Raw genomic sequence first — 23,466 nt, 5'->3', positions numbered from 1 at the left:
TTATGAATTCATTGAGGGATTTTTAGGACTCTGACTGATGGGTTGGGAAAGTGGAAATAAGGTATCAGCTCTGCCCACTCTTTTTGGTACTAGAAATTGAACCCAGGGGCACCTGAAATGGGGTCTCACTAGATTGCTGACAATCTGGCTAAGTTGCTGAGGTTGGTCTCTGCCAACTCTTTGTTTTGTTGGTGACACTGGGGAGTGAACCCAGGGGTTCCTCTAGCTACACCCCCTGGTCCAATTTTATTTAGAACAGGGTCTCACTAGGCTGATGAGAGTCTCCCTACTGAGGCTGCCCTCAAACCTGCAATTCTCCTGTCTCAGTCTCCCAAGCACTGATGATAATAGGTATGTGTCACCACTCCTGGCCTCTGCCAGCTTTTTTTTTTTTTTTTTTTTTTTTTTTTTTTTTTTTTTTCCCAGTACTGTACTACGGATAGAACTCAGGGGGCATTCTACCTCTGAGCTATGCCCCAGCCCTATTTTTCATTTTTTATTTTGAAACAGGTCTCGCTGAGTTGCAAAAGGCCTCGCTATGTAGCTGAGGCTGGCATAAACCACGATCCTCCTGTCTCAGCCTCCCAAATGCTGGGATTACAAGTGTATGCTGTCATGCCCAGCTAGAGACCCTGTTTCAAAATAAAAAAAATAATAAAATAGGACTGGGGGTAAAGCTTGGAGTTAGAATTCCCCAGGGCTCAATCCCCAGTGCAACATTAACAACAAAAGATCGGATTCTCCCTTCTTGTGTTTATAGTTAATGGTACCACTGTCTACAACCCAGCCAGACCCAAAAGCTTTAAAAATAAATTGCTGCCGGGCATGGTGGGACACACTTGTAATCCCAATACTTGGGAGGCTGAGACAGGAGGATCGCAGGTTCACAGTCAGCCTCAGCTACTGAGTGAGGCCCTCTGCAGCTTAGTGAGACCCTGTTTGCAAATAAAGAATAAATAGGGCTGGGGGTATAACTCAGAGGTAAAATGCCCCTGAGGACAATCCCCAGTTCCGCAAAAATAAATTAATTAAATAAACAAATTACCTTTGACGCTTCCCTGCCACATCCAGTAATGATTCTGTAAGCTCTGCTTCCTCTTGTTCTTGGCACCAGTAGTACCCCACTCCAGGCGTCATCGCCTGTAGCCCAGAGGATGGCAATTTCTACCATCTGGTCTTCCCACTAAATCCTCCAGTTCCTTCCATCCATAGGCAGCCAGTGTAATCTCCCAAACGAGTACAATTGGACCCTTGAATCTCTTATTTCCTGACTTAAAGATCCCCACCCCCTCTGGTTTAAAGTTCTAATTCCCTAACTTGGCATTCAAAGACCTCCAGTAACTTGTGCCCTGGCATCCCAGTCCAAGTCTGTAGACACTATTGAGTCCACTGCCCTCCTTCCTGCTGACCTCTCTGTTCTTTCACTCTTCCCTTTGCCTAAAAGCCCATCATGCTTTTGGGGGGGTACTGGGGGTGGAACCCTGGGGCTTTTCTACCTCCAGGCTACACTCCCAGACCTATTTTATACTTTATTTGGAAAAAAGGGTTTCACTAAGTTGCTGAGGGCCTCACTTAGTTGCTGAAGCTGTCCTTGAACCTGCGATCCTCTTATCTTAGCCTCCCAGGTGCTGGGATTACAGCCATGTGCCACCATGCTCATCTTATTTTTTTTTTTTTTAAATAGGGTCTCACTAAATTGCTGAGGCTGGTCTTGAACCTACAATCTTTCTGTCTCAGCCTCCCAAGTACTGGGATTACAGGTGTGTACTCCCGCACCTAGCAACACAGATTTTGTATTAATAAAATGGCCAAACAGCCAGGTGCGGGGATGCATACCTGTAATCCCATTACTCAGGAGGCTGAGATAGGAGGATTGATGGAAGGTTGAAGGCCAGGCTCAGCAATTTAGCAAGACAAATTTTTAAAAAGTGTATGTGTTGGCCAGGCGTGGTGGCGCACGCTTATAATCCCCGCGCTTGGGAGACAGAGACAGGAGGATCGCGCAGGTTCGAAGCCAGCCGTGTGCGCTGGCTTAGGAGACCCTGTTTCCAAATAAAAATGTAAAAATAGGTCTGGGAGTGTAGCCCGGAAGTAGAAGGGCTTCCAGGAACCCCAGTACCACCCAAAAAAAAAAAAAAGTGTATGTGTTTGGGGGTAACTCAGGTAGAATGTCCCTGGGTTCAATCCCCAGTACCCCCCAAAAAAAAGTCATAAAAATATCATGATAGCACCTCTTTCACAGGACTGTCATGAGGGCATTCTTCCCTAATCTGTTGTTTTCGAGGCATGCTTGCTGTCCCTGCTGTTATGTATGTTCATGTCTTAACTCCCTCTGGACTAAGTTTTAGATCTTTGGTGGTTATCTTTCTATCTCTTCACATCTCCCAGCCTTGGGCTGAGTAAGTACATTGAAAACTTGAGTGAAATGTGAATTAATATTGGGCTACATGAGCTGGGTATAGTAGTGCACACCTGTAATCCCAGTATTTAGGAAGTTGAAACAGGAGGATTACAGGTTGCAGCCAGCCTCAGCTACTTAGACTGTTTCAAAATAAAAGAATAAACAAAAGCCTGGGGGTGTAGCTCAGATGTAGAATGCCCCTGGGCTCAATCCCCAGTACTGAAAAAAAAAAAAAAAGAATAGAAGCCAAGTGTGGTGGTGCACGCTTGTAATCCCAGTATTTGGGGGCCTAGACAGGAGGATTGGAAGTTCGTGGCCAGCCTCAGCTATTTAGGCCCTCTGCAATTTAGACCCTGTTTAAAAAGTAAAAAAGCAGGCCGGGCGTGGTGGCGCACGCTTGTAATCCCAGCATTTGGGAGGTTGAGACAGGAGGATTGCACAGGTTCAAAGCCAGCTCAGCTACTCGGTGTGGCTCTCAGCAATTTAGTGAGACGCTGTTTCCAAATAAAGTATAAAATAGGTTTGGGAATGTAGTCCAGAGGTAGAAAAGCCCCTGGGTTCCACCTCCAGTACCACCAAAAAAAAAAAAAAAAAAAAGCCAGGCCTGGTGGCGCACACTTGTAATCCCTGTGCTTGGGAGGCTGAAACAGGACAATCACGCAGGTTCAAAGCCAGCCTCAGCTACTTAATGAGGCGCTCAGCAATTTAGTGAGACCCTGTTTCCAAATAAAGTATAAAATAGGTCTGGGAGCATAGCCCAGAGGTAGAAAGCCCCTGGGTTCCACCTCCAGTACCACACACTCACAAAAAAAGATAATAAAAAATTAAAAGAGCCAGGCGTGGTGGCGCACACTTGTAATCCCACCATTTGGGAGGTGGAGAATCAAGTCTTGATGGCTGTTTAAGAGTTCTGTCACCAGAGCTACACCAGGGGTAATGGCGAACACCTGTGATTATGATCCCAGTACTTGAGAGCCTGAGACAGGAGCATCCCAGGTTTGAAGACAGCCTCAGCAAGTAGTGAGATTCATCAGCCTAGCAAGACCCTGTTTCAAAATAAAAATAAAATAGTGCTGGGGGTGTAGCTCAGAGATAGGATGCCTCTGGGGGTTCAATTCCCAGTGTGTGTGTGGGGGGGACAGTTATCCAAGAAGTAATGAACATCTGCCACTGGTGCACTGTCTCGGATGGTAAGCCATGATACCTGTAATGGCCCCACTTCTTCCCCTTCTCTTTAGGCCAAGACCCACTCACCACCTCTTCCCAGCCCCGGCCACACTGCTGTGGTCACATTGGGACTTGGCTCAAAATAGAGGAGGACCAAGCAAGCTGCTATACCAATATGGCTGGCTAAAGCTGCCCAGAACCCGAGGAGGAAGTGGTTAAGTGCCTTGTCCAAAAGGATGGCAGCCCCGGGTCTTATCGGGGGCAGCAGCTTCCTCACTTCCCCCACCTCTGGCCAAGTCACAAAGTGCCACAGCAGCGGAGCGGGACGGAGAAGAGAGGAGCTGTAGAGGCGTGGCTGGGGTGGAGGGTGCAGATGGGCTAACTCACAGTGGCGTGTCCCAGGCAGTTGGGTCAGCTAGCTGGACCTGCACGATGGTTGTGGGGATGGGGTGAACATTCTAGAGATGTAGTTGGGAGACAGCAACAAGAAGACTTGGTGATAAACTGCCCCCAGGGAAAGGCAGAAGTCACGGCTTTCACTCATAAGCACCACTCCCAGGCTGGCCACACCCCCTTCCGGCAGTCCCAGAGATTATATGATCTAGGGGCTCTAGCCCTTTGAAGTTACTCTAGGTTCTAGTTTGATAAGGGAAGACTTCCTGTGGTGGGAACTAGAGGGAAGGGGAGCGAGCTGGCCCATTCCTGTGGAGGAGCTTGTGGGAGAAGAAAGATGGCCACAACTTTGTGTCCACTGCACGCCCTTTGGCTTCTGGAGTGGACACTGCTGCTCTTAGGACCTAGTGCTGCCCCTCCAGCCTGGGCCTTGAACCTGGACCCAGTGCAGCTCGCCATCTATACAGGCCCCAATGGCAGCCACTTTGGATTTTCAGTAGACTTCCACAAGGACAGCCACGGGAGGTGAGCCGGGCGGGGGGGGGGGGCATGGAAAGAGAGAGAGAGAGAGGGAGAGGACCCCATGGCCGCCTGTAGCTCCCCCTGTGCGGTGGCGATCGAGCAAGGTGGATCCGGACTCGATTCGGGTTGAGCTGCCAGGAATGGCGGGGCGGGGGGTTCAGGGGTGGTGTTGGGAAGGGCACCAGTGGAGGCAGCCCTGCGACAGCAGCCAGAACAAAGGGAACAAGAGCTGGCCCTGGCTTTCTGTCAGTGCTGGGGCTCACTGTGTCCTCACCCCTTCAAAACACACAGAGGAGCCACACAGAGGAGCCACATCCTAACTGGATTCATAAACTATAACCATAACCCACCCCACCTTGCTTTTCTACTCCATTTCCCTCATCCCCATCTAAATTAGAGAATTTGGATTATATTTGAAAAGAAGCAGTCGATCATTAGATCATTAATGATTGGCATCCATCGGGCTTTGGAATCAGACTGACAAGGTTAGCATCCTGGTTCACTCTAGCTGTGTGACCCTGCCTGACTCCTTTGTTTTATTTATTTATTTATTTACTTACTTACTTATTTTTGGTACTTGAGATTGAACCCAGGGGCACTCCATTCCTATTTTATTTTTTATTTCAAAACAGGGTCTCACTTTGCCGGGCGTGGTGGCGCACGCTTGTAATCCCCGCGCTTGGGAGGCGGAGACAGGAGGATCGCCCTGGTTTGGAGCCAGCCTTGCTGGCTTAAGAGACCCTGTTTCCAAATAAAAAAATATAAAATAGGTCTGGGAGTGTAGCCCGGAGGGAGAAGGGCTTCCAGGAACCCCAGTACCACCAAAAAAAAAAAAAAAAAAAAAAAAAACAGGGTTTCACTTAGACCCTGAGTGAGACCTTATTGATTTGCTGAGTCTCACTAAGTCGCAGTCTGGTCTCAAACCTGCAGTCCTCCTGTCTCAGCTTCTCAAGTACTAAGATTACAGGTAAGTGCCCTCGTGCCCAGCTCAAGAAATATTTATTTATTTGTTTGTTTGTTTGTTGTTTATTTAACTATTCTGGGGATTGAACCCAGGACCTTAAGCATGCTAGCAAGCGCTCCACCACTGAGCTACATGCCTGGGCTGTGTGACTTCTTGTGAGAGACACTGAGATGCCCAGCTTTGGGTACTGGTAAAGGAAGATATATTCCAAGTAGCAGCCACTTGGTGGATTTCCTCTGCTGAAGAGAGCCACTTCACCAAAAGTCAAGTCCCCTTCCCAAGATGGCTCTCATCCAATGACCAATCAATGAGAAGTGTGCTTTTTTTTTCAAAAGCACTTGGCCGGGGCTATGCTAAATATCCCTCATATCTATATTACATTTATTTCCCTTTCTTTCTTTCTTTCTTTCTTTCTTTCTTTCTTTCTTTCTTTCTTTCTTTCTTTCTTTTTTTTTGTGTGTGATACTGGGGATGGAACCCAGAAGCATTCTATCTTAGCGTTACATCCCCCAGCCCAATTTTACTTTTTATTTGGAAACAACAGTCCCACTAGGTTAATGAGGGTCTCACTACTTGCTGAGGCTGTCTTGGAACCTGTGATCCTCCTGTCTCAGCCTCCCACATTCTAGGAATACAGGCATGTGCCACCACACGTGGCATCATATATTACCTACCTTCCTTCCTTCCTTCCTTCCTTCCTTCCTTCCTTCCTTCCTTCCTTTCTCTCTTTCTTTGTTTCTTTCCTTATTTTTTCTTTCTTTCTTTTTTATGCCAGAGATAGAATCCAGGGGCAATGTACCTCCGAGCTACACCCCCAGCCCTATTTTTTAGTCTTTTATTTTTGAAACAGGGTCTCACTGAGTTGCAAAGGGCCTCGCTAAGTAGCTGAGGCTGTCCAAGAACCACCATCCTCCCATCTCTGCCTCCCGAATGCTGGAATTACAAGCATGCACCACCACACCCGGCTATTACATTTATTTCTGACAGCACTGATTGGTTGGTATTCCCATGTTTTATATAAGGCAAAACATTGATTTAAACCTAGACAGGCTGGGCTTCTCGGCTCTGTCACCTTCCCTCACCATTCACCGTTAGAACCAACTCTCACGAAGGGGTATATAGCTAGATCTGGTGGTACACACTTGTAACCCCAGTACTTGGGAGACTCCGACAGGAGGATTGCAGGTTCAAAGCCAGCCTCAGCTACTCAGGCCCTCTGCAACTTAGTGAGACCTTGATTCAAAATAAAGAATAAAAAATAGGGCTGGAAGTGTAGCTCGAAGGTAGACTGACCCTGGGTCCCATCCCCAGTACTGCAAAATAATAATAATAATAATAATAATAATAAGAAGAAGAAGAAGAAGAAGAAGAAGAAGAAGAAGAAGAAGAAGAAGGGCTAGAGGTATAGCTCAGAGGTAGAATGCCCCAGGATTCAATCCCCAGTACCACTAAATAGACAGATGAAATAAATAAATAGAATTGGACTAGGGGTATAGTATAGCTCAGAGGTAAAATGCTACTGGGTTCAATCCCCAGCACCACAAAAAGGGGGGCTCTAGGAAAAGTCTAAATAGAGCATTCTAGGCAGCATGTGAACCCCAGGTTTTTTTGGGGAGGGGAAAGATAGGGACTGTGAATAGAGCTTAGGAGGTCTTCTTCAGCAAGAATATCAACTCCCTAGCCAGGCATGGTGGCGCACGCTTGTAATCTCAACAATCGAGAGGCTGAGACCGGATGATCGTGGTTCGCAGACAGCCTCAGCTACTTAGGCCCTGTGCAACTCAGTGAGACCCGGTTTCAAAATAAAGAATAAAAAATAGGGCAGGGGGTGTAGCTTGGAGGTCGAATGCCCCTGGGTTCCATCCCCAGACCCGCATAAAAAAAAAAAAAAAAGGATATCAACTCCCTAAAAAAGTTCAAGTCAGTACAGATGGTCTCAGTCCCGGCCAACCGGATCACTATAGGTGCATGAATCATCTGAGAGTCCATTTCACTGCTTAACTAAATGAAGAGGTTGGCCTCGATGAGGTGGCGGAGAGAATAGGAGGTGCCATGCCACGCCGCCTTCCCGACACTGCCCCCAGGTCGGGCGCCGAGCTCATGCGGCTTTCCCACGCAGCGTGTCCGTCGTGGTGGGGGCCCCGCGGACCCTGGGCCCAGGCCAGGAGGAGACTGGCGGCGTGTTCCTGTGCCCCTGGAAGGCCGAGGGCGGCCAGTGTACCCCACTGTCCTTCGATCTAAGTAAGTCGCAGGCATGGGAGGAAAGGAAGAGGCCAGAGGGACTTGAAAGGCCAGGCGGTAGCGCTGCCCCTTCTCGTACCCCTAGGCGATGAGACCAGAAACACTGGCTCCCAAACGTTCCAGACCTTCAAGGCGCGGCAAGGACTTGGAGCGTCAGTGGTCAGCTGGAAGGACGTCATTGTGGTGGGTGCTCCGGGCAGGATACAGGGGGCAGTAGGGGGCCAGGGACACGTGGGGGGAGCCAGCGTCGCGCGCCTCCCCACTCTCCTGTGTCCCTGCTTCAGGCTTGCGCCCCCTGGCAGCACTGGAACGCTCTAGAAAAGACGGAGGAGGCGGAGAAGACGCCTGTAGGTGGCTGCTACCTGGCTCAACTCGAAAGCCGAGGCCGCACGGAGTACTCGCCCTGTCGGGGCAATACCATGAGCCGGGTTTACGTAGCAAATTATTTCAGTAAGCGCGGTCCTTCGTTTGGCTCCACCTACTCGTTGAGATGTAGCTCCGCCCTCAACCTGACACCTCCCCCAACGCCCCACGCCCTGCTTTCCATCAGCATCGGCCCAGCTCTCGGCCCGCCCCGCCCTCCAGGCCCTGCCCCTCAGCCGCCGAGGCCCCGCCCCACAGCCGCCGAGGCCCCGCCCCTCATCCTCCCGGCCCCGCCCCTCCCCTCCCGGCCCCGCCCCTGTGTGACTTGCCCTTGAGCGCCGCCCGGGTGCTGAGCCCTTCCCCTCGCCTCCTTTAGACGGAGACCGGCGGTACTGCGAAGCGGGCTTCAGCTCCGTGGTCACCCAGGCAAGTAGAGCGCAAAATAGGCGCGGGGCGGCCCCGAACCCAGCCCCTTCTCACCTCCCGGGCTTTCCTTTCAGGATGGGGAGCTGGTGCTTGGAGCCCCTGGCGGCTATTTTTTCTTAGGTACGTGCCCAGCGGTACAATTCCCTCCCTTTTCGCAGCCTGGGGAGACCCCAGGCGCCCGGTTCCCGACACCTCCTGTCCTTTATCCCCTAGGTCTCCTAGTGCGGGCTCCTGTTGCCGACATCATCTCGAGTTACCGTCCGGGCACCCTTCTGTGGCACGTTCCCACCCAGAGCTTTACCTACGACTCCAGCAAACTAGAATACTTCGACGGCTACCGGGGTAACCCGGGCGCGCCCATGCCAGGCTTCCCGCCATCCTAAAAGTCACCGCCCACCCCAGCTGGTCCAGCCAATCCTAGCTGGATAGCCCCGCCCAGGCAGCACCCCCTCTGCTCCTGCGGCCACTGCACAATTTGCCGGGCCCACTAGCACCCCACTCCCTCTTCCGCCTTAGCCCAGCGGGTCTGGGTCTCTGGACTGCTTCAGATTCTTTCTGCACAAGGCAGGGTTGGACGTGGGTGGCTTCTGAGTGCCCTCCTTCCTCACCCTCGGGCTCTATCCCTCCTACACACTCCCAAAACCCTGTTTTGTGCTGTGATCTTAGGGTACTCAGTGGCGGTGGGCGAGTTCGACGGGGATCTGAGCACAACAGGCAAGGCACCCACGTGGAGGCGAGGGCTAGGGAGCCCCGGGGAGACGCACCTCCTGGAACTCCACTGGGTGCGCGGTCGGGGGCGGGATGGGCCGGTTCTCAGGATCTCTTTTGCTGAGCTTGGCTCTTCTCCAGAGTATATCTTTGGTGCCCCCACTTGGAGCTGGACCTTGGGAGCGGTGAGTTCCCCCCTCCCCGCCCCGCCCTGTCACTCCATGTTCCCGAGGTCTGCGACCCCAGTCCTCAACTGACAACCTCCCTGAACCCCCCAACCACCGCCCTTTCTCTCTGGGAGCTGGAGGTTTTGGAGGAAGCAAAAGTAAAGCACTTGGGTTCCCCACGCAGGTAGAGATTTTGGACACCCACTACCAGACGCTGCACCGGCTGCATGGAGAGCAGGTGGGGGCCGGGGAACTGAGACACCCGAATATTTTATGGGATAGAAGGGCAGATGTCTAACAGAGGGTTGTGAGTCTCCAGGCAAGAACTAAAGTGATCCTCCCCTTGCAGATGGCTTCATATTTTGGGCACTCTGTGGCGGTCACGGACGTCAACGGGGATGGGTGAGAAGGGGGAGCGCCCCACCCCTATCCAGTTTGGGTCCCCGATTACCAGAGGCAGAAGCTACCCCCTTCCTTTCCCAGCTCCCTCTCTGCAGTGACTACCCGGAGAGAAGAGTGAGGGAAGGGCGATTTGGCCCTCCTCCCCCGAATTCCCCTAGCCCAGCCCCACCTAACCAGGCATCTGGCCCGCAGGAGGCATGACCTGCTAGTGGGCGCCCCTTTGTACATGGAGAGCCGGGCTGACCGCAAGCTGGCGGAGGTGGGGCGTGTGTACCTGTTCCTGCAACCCCGGGGCTCCCACGCCCTCGGTGCCCCCAGCCTCCTGCTGACTGGCACACAGCTCTATGGGAGATTTGGTTCCGCCATTGCACCCCTGGGCGACCTCAATCGAGATGGCTACAATGGTAAGGAAAGAGAAGAACCCCACCTGCTACAGAGGGTGTTAATAGGCACAGCCAAAAGTCAGTCCTGGTCTGTGGGCAGCAGAAGCCAGGAGGGGCTCAGCCAGAGACAGGACACCCCCACCCCCTGACACCCCCCCATCCTAGATGAGGGTTAGAAACCTGGCTGCTATAGCAGGGCCTGTGATGACGCCTGTAATCCCAGTATTTGACAGGGTAAGACAGGAGGATCGTTCAAGGCCAGTCCCAGCAACTTAGTAAGACCTTTAGCAACTCAGCAAGACCCTGTTTCAAAAAAAAAATCCTGGCGTAGTGGTGAACGCTTGTAATCTCAATACTTGGGAGGCTGAGAAAGAAGGATCGCAGGTTTACAGTCAGCCTCAGCTACGTAGGCCCTCAGCACTTAGTGACTCCCTGTTTCAAAATCAAGAATAAAAAATAGGGCTGGGGGTATAGCTCGGAGGTAAAATGCCCCTGGGTTCAATCCCCAGCACCACACACACACACACACACACACAAAAGAAAATAATAAAATAAAGCTGGGGATGTAGCTAGGAGGTAGACTGCCCCTGGATTCAATCCCTGGTATAAAAAATAAAATAAATAAATAAATAAGGCTGGGGTGTAGCTTAGAATGTCCCTGGGTTGACTCCCCAGTATGGAAAGAAGGAAGGAAGGAGCCAGGCATGATGTAATCCCAGTACTTGGGAGGCTGACAGGAGAGTCACAGGTTCAAGGACAGCCTGATCAATGTAGTAAAACTCTCAGCAACCTGGTACAAGACTCTGTTTCAAAGCAAAAAATGAAATAAAAAGGGCCGAGGGTGTAGCTCAGAGGTAGAATGTCTCTGTGTTCAATCAAGAAAAAAGAGAAAAGCCGGGCGTGGTGGCGCACGCTTGTAATCCCCACGCTTGGGAGGCTGAGACAGGAGGATCACACAGGTTTGAAGCCAGCCTCAGATACTTAGTGAGGCTCTCAGCAACTTAGTGAGATCCTCATATTCCAAATAAAATATAAAAATAGGTCTAGGAGCCAGGCACGGTGGTGCACGCTTGTAATCCCAGCATTTGGGAGGCTGAGACTGGAGGATTGCAGTTCGTGGACAGCCTCAGCTACTAAGTGAGGCCCTTGCAACTTAGTGAGACCCTGTTTCAAAATAAAGAATAAAAAATAGGGCAGGGGATGTAGCTCGGAGGTCAAATGCCCCTGGGTTCCATCCCCAGACTCGCAAAAAAAAAAAAAAAAATAGATCTGGGAGTATAGCCCGGAGGTAGAAAAGCCTCTGGGTTCCACCCCCAGTACCACACACACACACACACACACACACACACACACACACATACACACACACAAAAAAAAAAGAGGGAGAGAAAGCTGGCTGCTGCTGAGTTGAGAGTGGACAGGAGAGTTAACGGACACCAGTTAGGATGTGCTTGCCTTAATGACACAAGATGACCACCTAGATGCAGATTTTGACCGTGGAGTTAGAGATGAAGGTACCGTTCCAGATATTTAGGAACTCCCAGAGGGCAGTGCTACCCCAGGCCCCATGGCTTTCACCTGGTCTCCTGGGGTCTGCCCAGAGAAACCTCCCAGGAGAGTTTTACAGAGTCCCTGGGGTCACGGAGTGACACACTTCTCTGTCACTCCTCCAGATGTTGCAGTGGCCGCCCCCTACGGGGGTGCCAGTGGTCGGGGCCAAGTGCTGGTGTTCCTGGGTCACAGTGAGGGGCTGGGCTCGCGCCCCTCCCAGGTCCTGGACAGCCCCTTCCCCACAGGCTCTGCCTTTGGCTTCTCCCTGCGAGGTGCTGTAGATGTTGATGACAACGGATACCCAGGTACCCTGGATGCCCCCAGCCAGACAGAGGCCTTTGGGCACTTGCTGGAAGTTTGACAGATACAGCGCTCAGAAGCCACAGCGGGCTCTGATCTGTCTGTATGGCAGGGGTGTGGGCGGGGGTGGAGGGCAGGCCAGACCTCCAGTGGGCTGGTGAGGAGTCTCTGGGAGGATTAGATGAAGACCCGTGCCCTCTGACCCTCCCCCAATGTCTGCAGACCTGCTGGTGGGTGCTCACGAGGCCAGCAAGGTGGTTGTATACAGGTGAGCACTGGTTCCGGGGTGAGGTGGGGAAGGCCCAGGCCATCAGAGAGGCTGGGCCAGGAGGAGGCACAATGGCCGGGCTACTTGACCCCATCAGGGCCCAGCCGGTGGTGAGGGCCACTGTCCAGCTGCTGGTGCAAGACTCGCTGAATCCTGCTGTGAAGAACTGTGTCCTGGAGGAGACCAAGACGCCAGTGAGCTGGTGAGGAGGCTCAGGGCGGGGCCAGGTGGGATCCAGGACCCCGAGAGGCCCCAGACCCTGAACCCACTCATGTTTTTGCAGCTTTAACATCCAGATGTGTGTGGGAGCCACCGGGCACAACATCCCTCAAAAACTGCGTGAGTGGCGCAGAGGGCGTGGAGGGAGGCAGGGTGCCCCCAGAATCTGACCAGGACGCTCCTGACCCTTCCTGCTTGCCCTGCCAGATGTGAATGCCGAGCTGCAGCTGGACCGGCAGAAGCCCCGCCAGGGCCGGCGGGTGCTACTGCTGGGCTCTCAGCAGGCAGGCGTCACCCTGAGCCTGGACCTGGGAGGAAAGCAGAGACCCGTCTGCCACACCACCACGGCCTTCCTTCGCGTATGCCCAGGCTGGGGATGGACAGGGCTGGGTGTGCAGAGCTCGCCCCTGAGGCTCATTCATCTAGTTCTGGGGTGCTGGAACGGGTGCTGTGGGTCCCGGGGGTGGTCAGTGGGACAGGTACCCTACTGGCCAGGGAAGGGTAGGCTGGACCCAAGCTTGCCGCCTTCGTAGGACGAGGCCGACTTCCGGGACAAGCTGAGCCCCATCGTGCTGAGCCTCAACGTGTCCCTGCCACCCAAGGAGGCTGGAGAAGCCCCCACCCTGGTGCTACATGGAGACACCCACGTCCAGGAGCAGGTGGGGACCAGCGGAGGGTGAGCAAGGGAGCTGCAAGACCTTTGACAGAAAGTCAGGGTTAAAACTAGGACACAATTTGTGATGTGAACCCCAAAACCTTGATGTCAACTTTATTTTTTTTTATATTTTTTTATATTTTATATATGGTACTGGGAGTGGAACCCAGGGGCTTTTCTACCTCTGGACTATACTCTCAGACATATTTTTATATATTTTATTTGGAAACAAGGTCTCACTAAGTTGCTAAGGACCTCACTAAGTAGCTGAGGCTGGCTTTGAACCTGTGTGATCCTCCTGTCTCAGTCTCCCAAGCACTGGGATTACAAGTATGCACCACCACGCCGGGCTTGATGTCAACTTTAAATCCTAAACAAAAAACCCTAAAATATCCATGTCTTCTAAACTCTGATGTAAACTTAACAAATCTGATATCACCACCCAAACCCTAACATTATCCCAAACTTTTGTATCAACCCCCAAACCTTGGTTTCTAGCCGGGCATGGTGGCACACTCTTGTAATCCCAGTGCTTAGGAGGCTGAGACAGGAGGATCAGTTTCATGGCTGGCCTCAGCTACATAGTGAGGCCCTCCACAACTTAGTGAGAACTTGTTTCAAGTAATCCCTGCACTTGGGAGGCTGAGACAGGAGGATCACACAGGTTTGAAGCCAGCCTCACCTACTTAGTGAGATTCTCAGCAACTTAGTGAGACCCTGTTTCCAAATATAATATAAAAATGGGTCTGGGAGTATAGCCCGGAGGTAGAAAACCCCTGGGTTCCACCCCTAGTACCACCAAAATAAATAAATAAATAAATAAATAAATAAATAAATAAATAAGGCTGAGGTGTAACTCAGAGGTAGAATGCCCCTGGGTTTCATCTCCAGAACTACAAAATGCTCCAGAAACTTGGTACTGGGCGTGGTAGCACACACTTGTAGTCCCAGCATTTGGGAGGCTGAGACAAGAGGATCACGGTTCATGGACAGCCTCAGCTACTTAGTGAGGCCCTTTGCAACTCAGTGAGACCCCATTTCAAAATAAAGAATAAAAAATAGAACAGAAGGTGTAGCTTGGAGGTCAAATGCCCCTGGGTTCTATCCCCAGACCCGCAATAAAATAAAATAAAGAATAAAAAATAGGGCTGGGGGTGTAGCTCGGAGGCAGAATGCTTCTGGGTTCTATCCTCAGTACCACACACACACACACACACACACACACACACACAACACCTTGGTATCTTCTCCACACTTCTCAGCCTCCAGTCTGCTTATTCTCTAACTTAAGGGGAACCCAAGCCCGTTGTCTTCCTAACCCTGATAGGACCCCCAAGCCTCGTGGACCTCCAGCTTACCCATGCACCCTGATGTGTCCCCTCTAGACTCGCATCATCCTGGACTGTGGGGAGGATGACCTGTGCGTGCCCCAGCTTCAGCTCGCTGCCAGAGTGTAAGGGAGTCCCCGCTCTCCTGCCCTGCCCCTCTCTGCCCACAAGCCCCGCTCCCCATCTGGGCCCCCTCCTCCCAGGCCTTTTCTCCCCAGCCTGTCTGGCTTCACCTCTTTCCCAATGCAGCGTGGGCGCCCCTCTCCTAATCGGGGCTGATAACATGCTGGAGCTGCAGATGAACGCAACCAACGAGGGCGAGGGGGCCTACGAGGCAGAGCTGGCCGTGCACCTGCCCCCGGGCGCGCACTACATGCGGGCCCTCAGCAACATGGAGGTGAGCTCCACCCTGGGCGAGCACCACAGCCTTGACTCCCGACTCCCACACAAGACCTCCCACTTCTCTTATGCTTTGCTGTAAGAGATGTCAATTTTTAAAAATATATTTGGAAGAGGAGTACTTGCTAATGGCACAAATGGAAGAACTCTATTATAAAACGCCCCAAAAGGCTCAGGCACCAAATGCTAACAGGAACCTCTGTCAACATTTGCTGGATTTCCTTCCCATCTTTCCCTGCAATGTTGGCAGGCACTTACACAGGCGTCTATTTGTTTTTTCTTTTGTGCTGATGTAGTGTAGAATGATTGGGATATACCCTACCCATATTCTGTGGGTTGTTTTTTTTTTTTTTTTTTTTTTTCAAAATTAAAATCATAGGCCGGGCGTGGCGGTGCATGCAATCCTTGTAATCCCAGAATTCAGGAGGTGGAGACTAGAGGATCATGGTTCATGGATAGCCTCAGCTACTTATTGAGGGCCTTTGCAACTTGGCCAGACCCTGTTTCAAACAATAAAAAGACTAAAAAAATAGAGCTGGGAGTGTAGCTCAGAGGTACAATGTCCCTGGGTTCCATCCCCAGTACTGCCAAAAAAAAAAAAAAAAAAATTAAAAAAGATAATAGCTGGGTGTGGTGGTGCACGCTTGTAATCCCAGTACTTGGGAGGGTGAGAACTGAGGATTGCAGGTTTCCAGACAGCCTCAGCTGCTAATTGAGGCCCTCCACAATTTAGTGAAACTCTGTTTCAAAGTAAAGAATACAAAATAGGACTAGGGTCTGTTTTCATTAAAAAATAATAAAGGTGCTGGGCGTGGTGGCACATGCTTGTAATCCCCGCTCTTGGGAGGCAGAGACAGGAGGATTGCGCAGGTTCGAAGCCAGCCATGCTGGCTTAGGAGACCCTGTTTCCAAATAAAAATGTAAAATTAGATCTGGGAGTGTACCCCGGAGGAAGAAGGGCTTCCAGGAACCCCAGTACCACCAAAAAATAAAATAAATAATAATAATAATAATAATAATAATAATAATAATGGGCCCAGCAATGCAGAAAATAGTCATAGTAGTCTCTTGACACCCCAGCCCAAAAGAGCCCCCTCCCCACCCGGCCACACCAGTCTCTTGCAGACTTGCGCTGCTCTGTAACCCACCTCTGCCTCCCGCCTCTCCCTGAAGGGCTTCGAGAGGCTCATCTGCAACCAGAAGAAGGAGAACGAGACCAAGGTGGTGCTGTGTGAGCTGGGCAACCCCATGAAGAAGGGCAGCAGGGTGAGGCCTCCGGCATGCTGGGGACAGCCAGGCAGGGCCCCTGGGTTTGAAGTCAGGTACCCTGGGTTGGAATCCTGGTCTCACACTCCCTAGCTGCATGTTCCTGGGTGTGATTTTCTCTCTCCCAGTAGACAGGATGAAGATGATGGAGAGCTGGATACTGTGGCACATGCCCAGCACTTGGGAGGCTGAGCAGGAGGATCACAGATTTGAGGCCAGCCTGGGCCACTTAGCAAGGCCCTGTCTCAAAAAATAGAAAGGAAGCTGGGCGTTGTAGCGCACACATTTTTTTTTTTTGGGGGGGGGCGGTCTGGGAATGGAACCTAGGGTCATTTGACCTCCGAGCTACACCCCCTGCCCAATTTTTTATTCTTTATTTTGAAACAGGGTCTCACTGAGTTGTGGAGGGCCTCACTAAGTAGCTAAGGCTGTCCGCAAACCGCAATCCTCCAGTCCCAGCCTCCTGAATGCTGGGATTACAGGCAGGCGCCATCATGCCCGGCATGCACCCACGCTTATAATCCCAGTAGTTGGGAGGCTGAGACAGGAGGATCGCAGGTTTGTGGCCAGTCCCAGCTACTTAGTGAGGCCCTCTGCAACTTCATGAGACCCTCTTCCAAAATAAAGAATAAAAAATAGGGCTGGGGGTGTGTGTAGGTGGAAGGTAGAATGCCCCTGGGTTCCATCCCCAGTACTGCAAAAATAGGAAGGACTGGGGACGCGTAGTTTGGTGGCAGAATGCCTGGACTCAACCACCAGGACCGAGAAAGAACAACAACAACGGTAGCCTGGGGAGGGGGTGGACTGGAGACCCCACTCGGGGCAGGGCTGCCCAGAGCGGGCATCTGGGCAGTGACTTGGGCCCCTCGTCTCCCAGATAGGAATCACCATGTTGGTAGGTGTGGAGAACCTGGAAGAGGCCGGAGAGTACGTGTCCTTCCAGCTGCAGATGAAGAGGTACTGGGCTGGGGGGCTGGGAGCACCCCCGCCCCACCTTGCCCCCTCCTTGCTGAACGGTCTCGGATGGTGCCTACGCCGCACACCTTCCTGCTCCCTTCCTTCCTCCAAAGCTTGTTTCTGGCCTCGGAGCCTTAGCAGGAGGCCTGCCCAGGTCTAACTTCAGCACCCCACACTGTTTGTGAAATTGGCGCTCCACCTCGGAGAGTCCCTGGGCTGGTGTCCCTCACCTGCCTCTTCTCACCCTCCCCTCCAGCAAGAACAGCCAGAATCCGAACAGCCAGGTTGTGCCACTAAATGTGCCAGTCCTGGCAGAGGCCAGAGTGGAGCTGCGCGGGTGAGTGACCAGGAGTGGGGAAGGCACTCCGGGGCAGGGCAGGGGCTGGGCTGTAGCCCGGCATGTGTCAGACTCTGGGCTCCACCCGCAGCCATGCGAAAACAAAACACCAGAAAATAAGTAAAGTTTAAGCCAGGCGTGGTGGCGCACGCTTGTCATCCCAGTACTTGGAAGGCTGCGACAGGAGGATCGAAGGTCCCCGGCTAGCCTCAGCTACTTAGTGTGGCCCTCTGCAAAGTAAAGAATAAAAAATAGGGCTGGGGATGTGGCTTGAAGATACAATCCCTGGGTTTAATCCCCAGTACCACACACACACAAAAAGTAAATAAAAAGTGGGGGCCCTGGGCCCTTCAGGGAATCCAACTGACTCTGGAGGCCTGGCCACCTGCAGGAACTCCTTCCCGGCCTCTCTGGTGGTGGCAGAAGAAGATGACAGGGAACAGAATGGCTCAGCCAGCTGGCTCCCCAAGGTGGAGCACACCTATGAGGTAGGAGGAGCCTCGGGGCCCAGCGGGAGTGCAAGGTCCTAGGAGCTGGGAGTGGAGCTGACCACCGCCATCCTGCTGTCCCTACACCCTCAGCTCCACAATAATGGCCCTGGTACGGTGAGTGGCCTCCGCCTCAGCATCCACCTGCCCAGCCAGTCCCAGCCATCCGACCTGCTCTACATCCTGGATATACAGTCCCAGGGCGGCCTTCAGTGCTCCCCACAGCCCTCCCCCAACCCCCTCAAGGTGAGAGCTGGGGGATGGAAGCTGGGCAGGTATCCCCAGACCAGCAACCAGGATGCCTCCCGGGGTGCGGATGCAGTCTGCGGGGGCAGGGGGGGGGGAATTGACTGTGTCCTTGCCTCCCCAGCTGGACTGGAGGCTGCCCACCCCCAGCCCCTCCCCCACCCAGCCGGCGCATCACAAGCGGGACCGCAGGCAGGCCTTCCTGCCAGGGCCCCAGGAGCCCGAGGAGCGGGAGCCGGTTCTGGTGGTGAGCAGGCCCAGGAGCCACAGGCTTGGGAGGCAGGAGCGCCGTGGGGGTCCCGCAGGCTCCAAGTGGGCCTACAGACGACGCTGGGCCGGGCTCTGGGGTGGGCTGGGGATGCGCGGACGCTTGCATTTTTAAAAACGCCAAGGCACGGTTACTGAAATTCTGGGTACTAGCTAGCTGGACATGGTGGCGCACGCTTGTAATCCCAGCATTTGAGAGGTGAAGACAGGAGGATCGCAGTTCGCAGACAGCCTCAGCTGAGTTGCACTTTGTAACTCAGTGAGACCCTGTTTCCAAATAAAGAATAAAAAATAGGGCTGGGGTGTAGCTCGGAGGTAGAATGCCCCTGGGTTCCATCCCCAGTAATGCCAAAAATAAAGAAAGAAAAAGAAAATGAAAATTCTGGGTACTGGATGCTACACGCTGACCCGCCCCTTCCATCCCGTCTTTACATTTCGGGGGCTATGGAGCGCATGATGTAGGGACATCCAGAGCTCTAATCCAAGTACCTTCCCAGGGAAGGCGAGCGTCCCCACCCCGCTGGCCTCTCTGTGTTGGGTCCTTAGGGTGACGGGGTATCATGGGCCAGGAGGGGCTGGGACTGATGACCTGTCCCCTCAGAGCTGCGACTCGGCGCCCTGTACTGTGGTGCAGTGTGAGATGCAGGAGATGGCTCGGGGGCAGCGGGCCATAGTCACGGTGCTGGCTTTCCTGTGGCTGCCCGGCCTCCGCCAGGTGGGGCCCGACGCGGTGGGCGGGGCTTAACGGGGCGGGGCTTCAGGGGACGGTGAGAAGGCAAGGATTGGGGGACAGGGTAAGGGGCGGGACTAAGCTAGGGACCGGTCTTCCCCGCGGGGAGTCTGGGGGTTGGCTCCCTGCCACCCACAGGCCTCCTGTGGCTCCTGCATGTGGCTTTCGCCCCCGCCCCCTGCAGAGGCCGCTGGATCAGTTCGTGTTTCAGTCGCACGCTTGGTTCAACGTGTCCTCCCTTCCCTACGCCGTGCCTGCGCGCAGCCTGCCCAGCGGAGACGCTCTGGTGAGGGGGACCGTGGGGACCGCGGCCCCCACGACCCCTGGCCTCCCTGTGTCGGTGCCAGCCGGCATGGGGCGCGGCCTCCCTGGAGCTGAGGGGTGGTACAGGGAGGCAGGGGCTTGGCTGGGGTCACAGGCGCCAGGGCTGAGTCTTTTGAAAGAAGGGTGTCAAGGGTCTGAGCAGACGCCCGGGTTTGCCTCCCAGGTGCAGACACAGCTGTTTCGGGCCTTGGAGGAGAGGGCCGTTCCCATCTGGTGGGTGCTGGTGGGCGCGCTGGGTGGCCTGCTGCTGCTCACCCTGCTGGTCCTGGCCATGTGGAAGGTGAGGCATGACGGATGGCGAGTTCCTAGGGGTGCACCAGCTAGGAGGCCGGAGCCATGCGCCCTCCTTGTACAGCGCTACTGGAATGTCGCCTGGCCAGGCGTGGTGATGCGGGGCTGTGATTCCAGTACTGGGGAGGTGGGGACAGAAGGAGCAAAGGTTCACCTCCACCTCAGCAGCCTGCCAAGATGCTGCCTAAAAACAAAATTCAAAATGATATATATGGCTGGGGATGTAGCTCAGAGATAGAGTTCCCCTGGTTCAGTCCTCACTGCCCCCCACACACACCCAATGTCATTCTCCAGAGGACCTCTTCCAGGGCACACACACCCTTTGGAAGGGGCGGCAATTGAAATCCCTAAGGCCTTGAGACCCTTACACCCCTGCGAGGACGAGTCACAGGGAATGAATCCCACCCTGAGGTCCTGAATGCTGTGAAGAGGTCCACCTCCTCCAACTGTCTTCACCCTGAGCAAGGTGGGGACACAGGCTTTGGACCAGACCCTGACCTGGCCCCTTAAGAGGCTGTGGAGGGTCACTCGCTGCTCTGTACCCAGAGAACAGTGCTCAAGCCCTGGGAAGACATGGCACGCTTAGGGAAAACCACAGTAGACCTATAATAATCAAATACATCTCATCATGTGTTTGAGTCATAAACTTCAGTGCTCAAGCAAAAAAATCAGAGCCTGGTGAGGTGGCGCACGCTAGTAATCCCAGTACTTAGGAAGCTGAGACAGGAGGATCGCAGGTTGGAGGATAGCCTCGGCAAGTAGTGAGATGTTCATCAACCTAGGGAGCCCTTATTTCAAATAATTTTTGTGTGTGTGGTACTGAAGATGGAGCCCAGGGGCATTCTACCTCCAAGCTACATCCCCAGCCTTATTTTTTAGTCTTTTTATTTTTGAAACAGGGTCTCAGCCGGGCGTGGTGGCGCACACTTGTAATCCCAGCATTCGGGAGGCTGAGACCAGAAGATCACAGTTCATGGCCAGCCTCAGTTACTTAGTGAGGCCCTCTGCAACTTAGTGAGACCCTGTTTCAAAATAAAGAATTTAAAAAAATAGGGCAGGGGGTGTAGCTCGGAGGTAGAATGCCCTTGGGTTCCATCCCCAGACCCGCAAAAAAAAAAAAAAAAAAAAAAAAGAAACAGAGTCTCACTGAGTTGCAAAGGGCCTCTCAAGTAGCTGAGGCTGTCGGCGAACCGTGAACCTCAAAATAAAATTTTTATTTATTTTTAATTAATTAATTTATTTATTTTGGTAGTACGGGGGATGGAACTCAGGGGCCTTCTACCTCTGAGCTACACTCCCATATCTATTTTATATTTTCATTTGGAAACAGGGTCTCACTAAGTTGCTGAGAGCCTCACTAAGTAGCTGAGGCTGGCTTCGAACCCGCGCGATCCTCCTGTCTCAGCCTCCCAAGCGCTGGGATTACAAGCGTGCGCCACCACACCAGGCTTCAAAATAAATTTTTTTTTCATTTTTTTATTTTTTTGGTGGTACTGGGGGTGGAACCCAAAGGCTTTCTACCTCTGGGCTATACTCCCAGACCTATTTTATACTTTATTTGGAAACAGGGTCTCACTAAGTTTCTGAGAGCCTCACTAAGTAGCTGAGGCTGGCTTCGAACCTGTGTGATCCTCCTGTCTAAGCCTCCCAAGCGCTGGGATTACAAGCGTGCGCCACCACGCCAGGCTTCAAAATAAATTTTTATTTTTATTTCATTTTTTAATTTTTTTTTGGTGGTACTCGGGGTGGAACCCAAAGGCTTTCTACCTCTGGGCTATACTCCCAGACCTATTTTATACTTTATTTGGAAACAGGGTCTCACTAAGTTGCTGAGAGCCTCACTAAGTAGCTGAGGCTGGCTTCGAACCCGCGCGATCCTCCTGTCTCAGCCTCCCAAGCGCGGGGATTAAAATCACGAGCCACCACCCCCGGCCAAAGTAAATTTATAAAGAATAGAACTGAGGGTGTAGCTCAGAGGCAGAAGCCCTGGGTTTGCTTTCCAGCAGGGTGTGGCTCAGGGTATAGCACTTACTTGCTTGGCGTGTGTGAAGCCTTGCATTGGATCCCTAGTATTGAAAAAGAAAGAAAGGAGAAAGAAAAGAGAAAAGCCCCCCAAAAAATCTAGCTGGGTGTGGTGGAGCGTGCTTGAAATTCTAATACTCGGGAGGCTGAGATAGTAGGATTATAGGTTTGAGGACAAGCTCAGCAAGTAGTGAGACTCTCATCAACTTAGGGAGACCCTATTTTAAAACAAAAATAAAATAGAGAGGGCTGGGAGTATAGCTCAGAGGTAGAATGCTCCTGGGTTCAATCCCCAGTATCAAAAACAAACAACAACAAAACCCAACTATTTGAGCCAGACATGGTGACTCATGCTTGTAATCTCAACACTTGGGAGACTGAGACAGGAGGATTGCAGGTTCAAGGACAGCGTCAGCAAGTAGTGAGACTCTCATCAACCCAGGGAGAGCCTGAGCTCAGAGGTAGAATGCCCCTGGGTTCAATCCCAGTAACACACACACACACACACACACACACACACACACACACACACACACATTTGTAGCGTGCGTCATATGCATTATCCCTCAATAGGCAAAGGCCTCCAGAGCGTGCAGCGGGGCCTGTTCTGTGCCGGGATCTGGAGAGGACCTGGGCGGGCTGGCTCCTGGCACACTTCCTTACGGTGCCCAGGGCTAAGCATCATCTCCATATCCTGACCCGCAGGCTGGCTTCTTCAAGCGAAACCGGCCACCCCTGGAAGAAGACGAGGAGGAGGAGTGAAGAGGGAGAGCGAGGCGAGCTGGAGCTGGCTCAGCTCGGGCAGGAGGGCTGGGAGCTGTCTGCGTGGCCTCATCTCCAGCTAGTCGCCAGCAGCTCCATGGGGGCTTCCTGGTGTCCTTCCCCTCCCGTAGAGTGGGGACACCCCCTTTCCTACTGCTTAATAAAGACAATGACCCCCAAACCCAGTGTGCTGTCTCTTGGAGTCAGAAGAGGAGAAGGGACTGAAGGGATGTTTGGACTTGAAACCAGGGCTGGCAGAAGTTTGAGCAGAGAGGGTCTCTGCCAGCGCGAAGATGGAAAATTACTCTCAGGGAATAGAGAGTAGGGGTGGCCGCTGTGCGGGGGGGGGGGGCTGGCAGGGCTTCCGGTCACACGGAGGCAGTCAGGGGGATCTGCGGGGGGGGAGGGAGCGCTGACATTGTGTGGGTAGTGGGGGTACTGGGGATTGACCCAAGGCATTTTGCCTTTGAGCTACACCCCAGCCCTTTATTATTATTATTATTATTATTATTATTGTTGTTGTTGTTGTTGTTATTATTATTATTGTATTTAGAAACAGGGCTGAAGCCGGTATGGTGGCACATGCTTGTAATCCCAGTACTTGGGAGGCTTGCCGGTTTGTGGCCAGTCTCATCAATGTAGGCCCTCCACAACTTAGTGAGACCTTATTTCAAAATAAAAATAATAAAAAAAAAAATAGGGCTAGGAGTGTAGCTTGGAGGTAGAATGCCCCTAAGTTCAGTCCCCACTACTGCAAAAATAATATGTAATGAATTCACGGTCAGTAGAGGTTGGTGCTATGAGTGAGAGAGAAGGAGCCAGGGGAGGTGATGCACACCTGCAATCCCAAAGACTCAGGAGGCCAAGGAAGGAGGACTGCAACTTTGAGGCCAGTCTGGGCAACTTAGTGAAGCTGGGA

The 23,466-nt window shown here is 52.7% G+C and overlaps 1 protein-coding gene across 1 annotated transcript; it reads left to right on the top strand.

Moving 5' to 3' along the window:
- Positions 1 to 4,265: 4,265 nt before the first annotated feature.
- ITGA2B (integrin subunit alpha 2b) lies at positions 4,266 to 22,547 on the top strand (the record flags this gene model as incomplete). Its single annotated transcript, XM_080713152.1, has 30 exons — positions 4,266 to 4,486; positions 7,567 to 7,688; positions 7,774 to 7,871; positions 7,973 to 8,138; positions 8,428 to 8,477; positions 8,552 to 8,597; positions 8,691 to 8,819; positions 9,144 to 9,191; positions 9,327 to 9,370; positions 9,537 to 9,590; positions 9,702 to 9,754; positions 9,947 to 10,158; positions 11,811 to 11,993; positions 12,211 to 12,256; positions 12,354 to 12,458; positions 12,540 to 12,595; positions 12,683 to 12,834; positions 13,009 to 13,134; positions 14,516 to 14,583; positions 14,708 to 14,855; positions 16,031 to 16,123; positions 17,001 to 17,080; positions 17,337 to 17,417; positions 17,809 to 17,905; positions 17,999 to 18,151; positions 18,276 to 18,398; positions 19,020 to 19,133; positions 19,333 to 19,434; positions 19,636 to 19,752; positions 22,491 to 22,547. The coding sequence occupies exons 1-30, from the start codon at positions 4,299 to 4,301 to the stop codon at positions 22,545 to 22,547; spliced, it is 3,111 nt and encodes a 1,036-aa protein (XP_080569278.1). The 5' UTR covers positions 4,266 to 4,298.
- Between the last annotated feature and the right edge of the window lie 919 nt (positions 22,548 to 23,466).

This window comes from Muscardinus avellanarius (assembly GCF_963383645.1).
Source record: "Muscardinus avellanarius genome assembly, chromosome: 16".
In the NCBI taxonomy this organism is placed as follows: domain Eukaryota; kingdom Metazoa; phylum Chordata; class Mammalia; order Rodentia; family Gliridae; genus Muscardinus; species Muscardinus avellanarius.
Note: the sequence above shows the minus strand (reverse complement) of the source record. Positions and strands in the feature narration are given on the sequence as shown.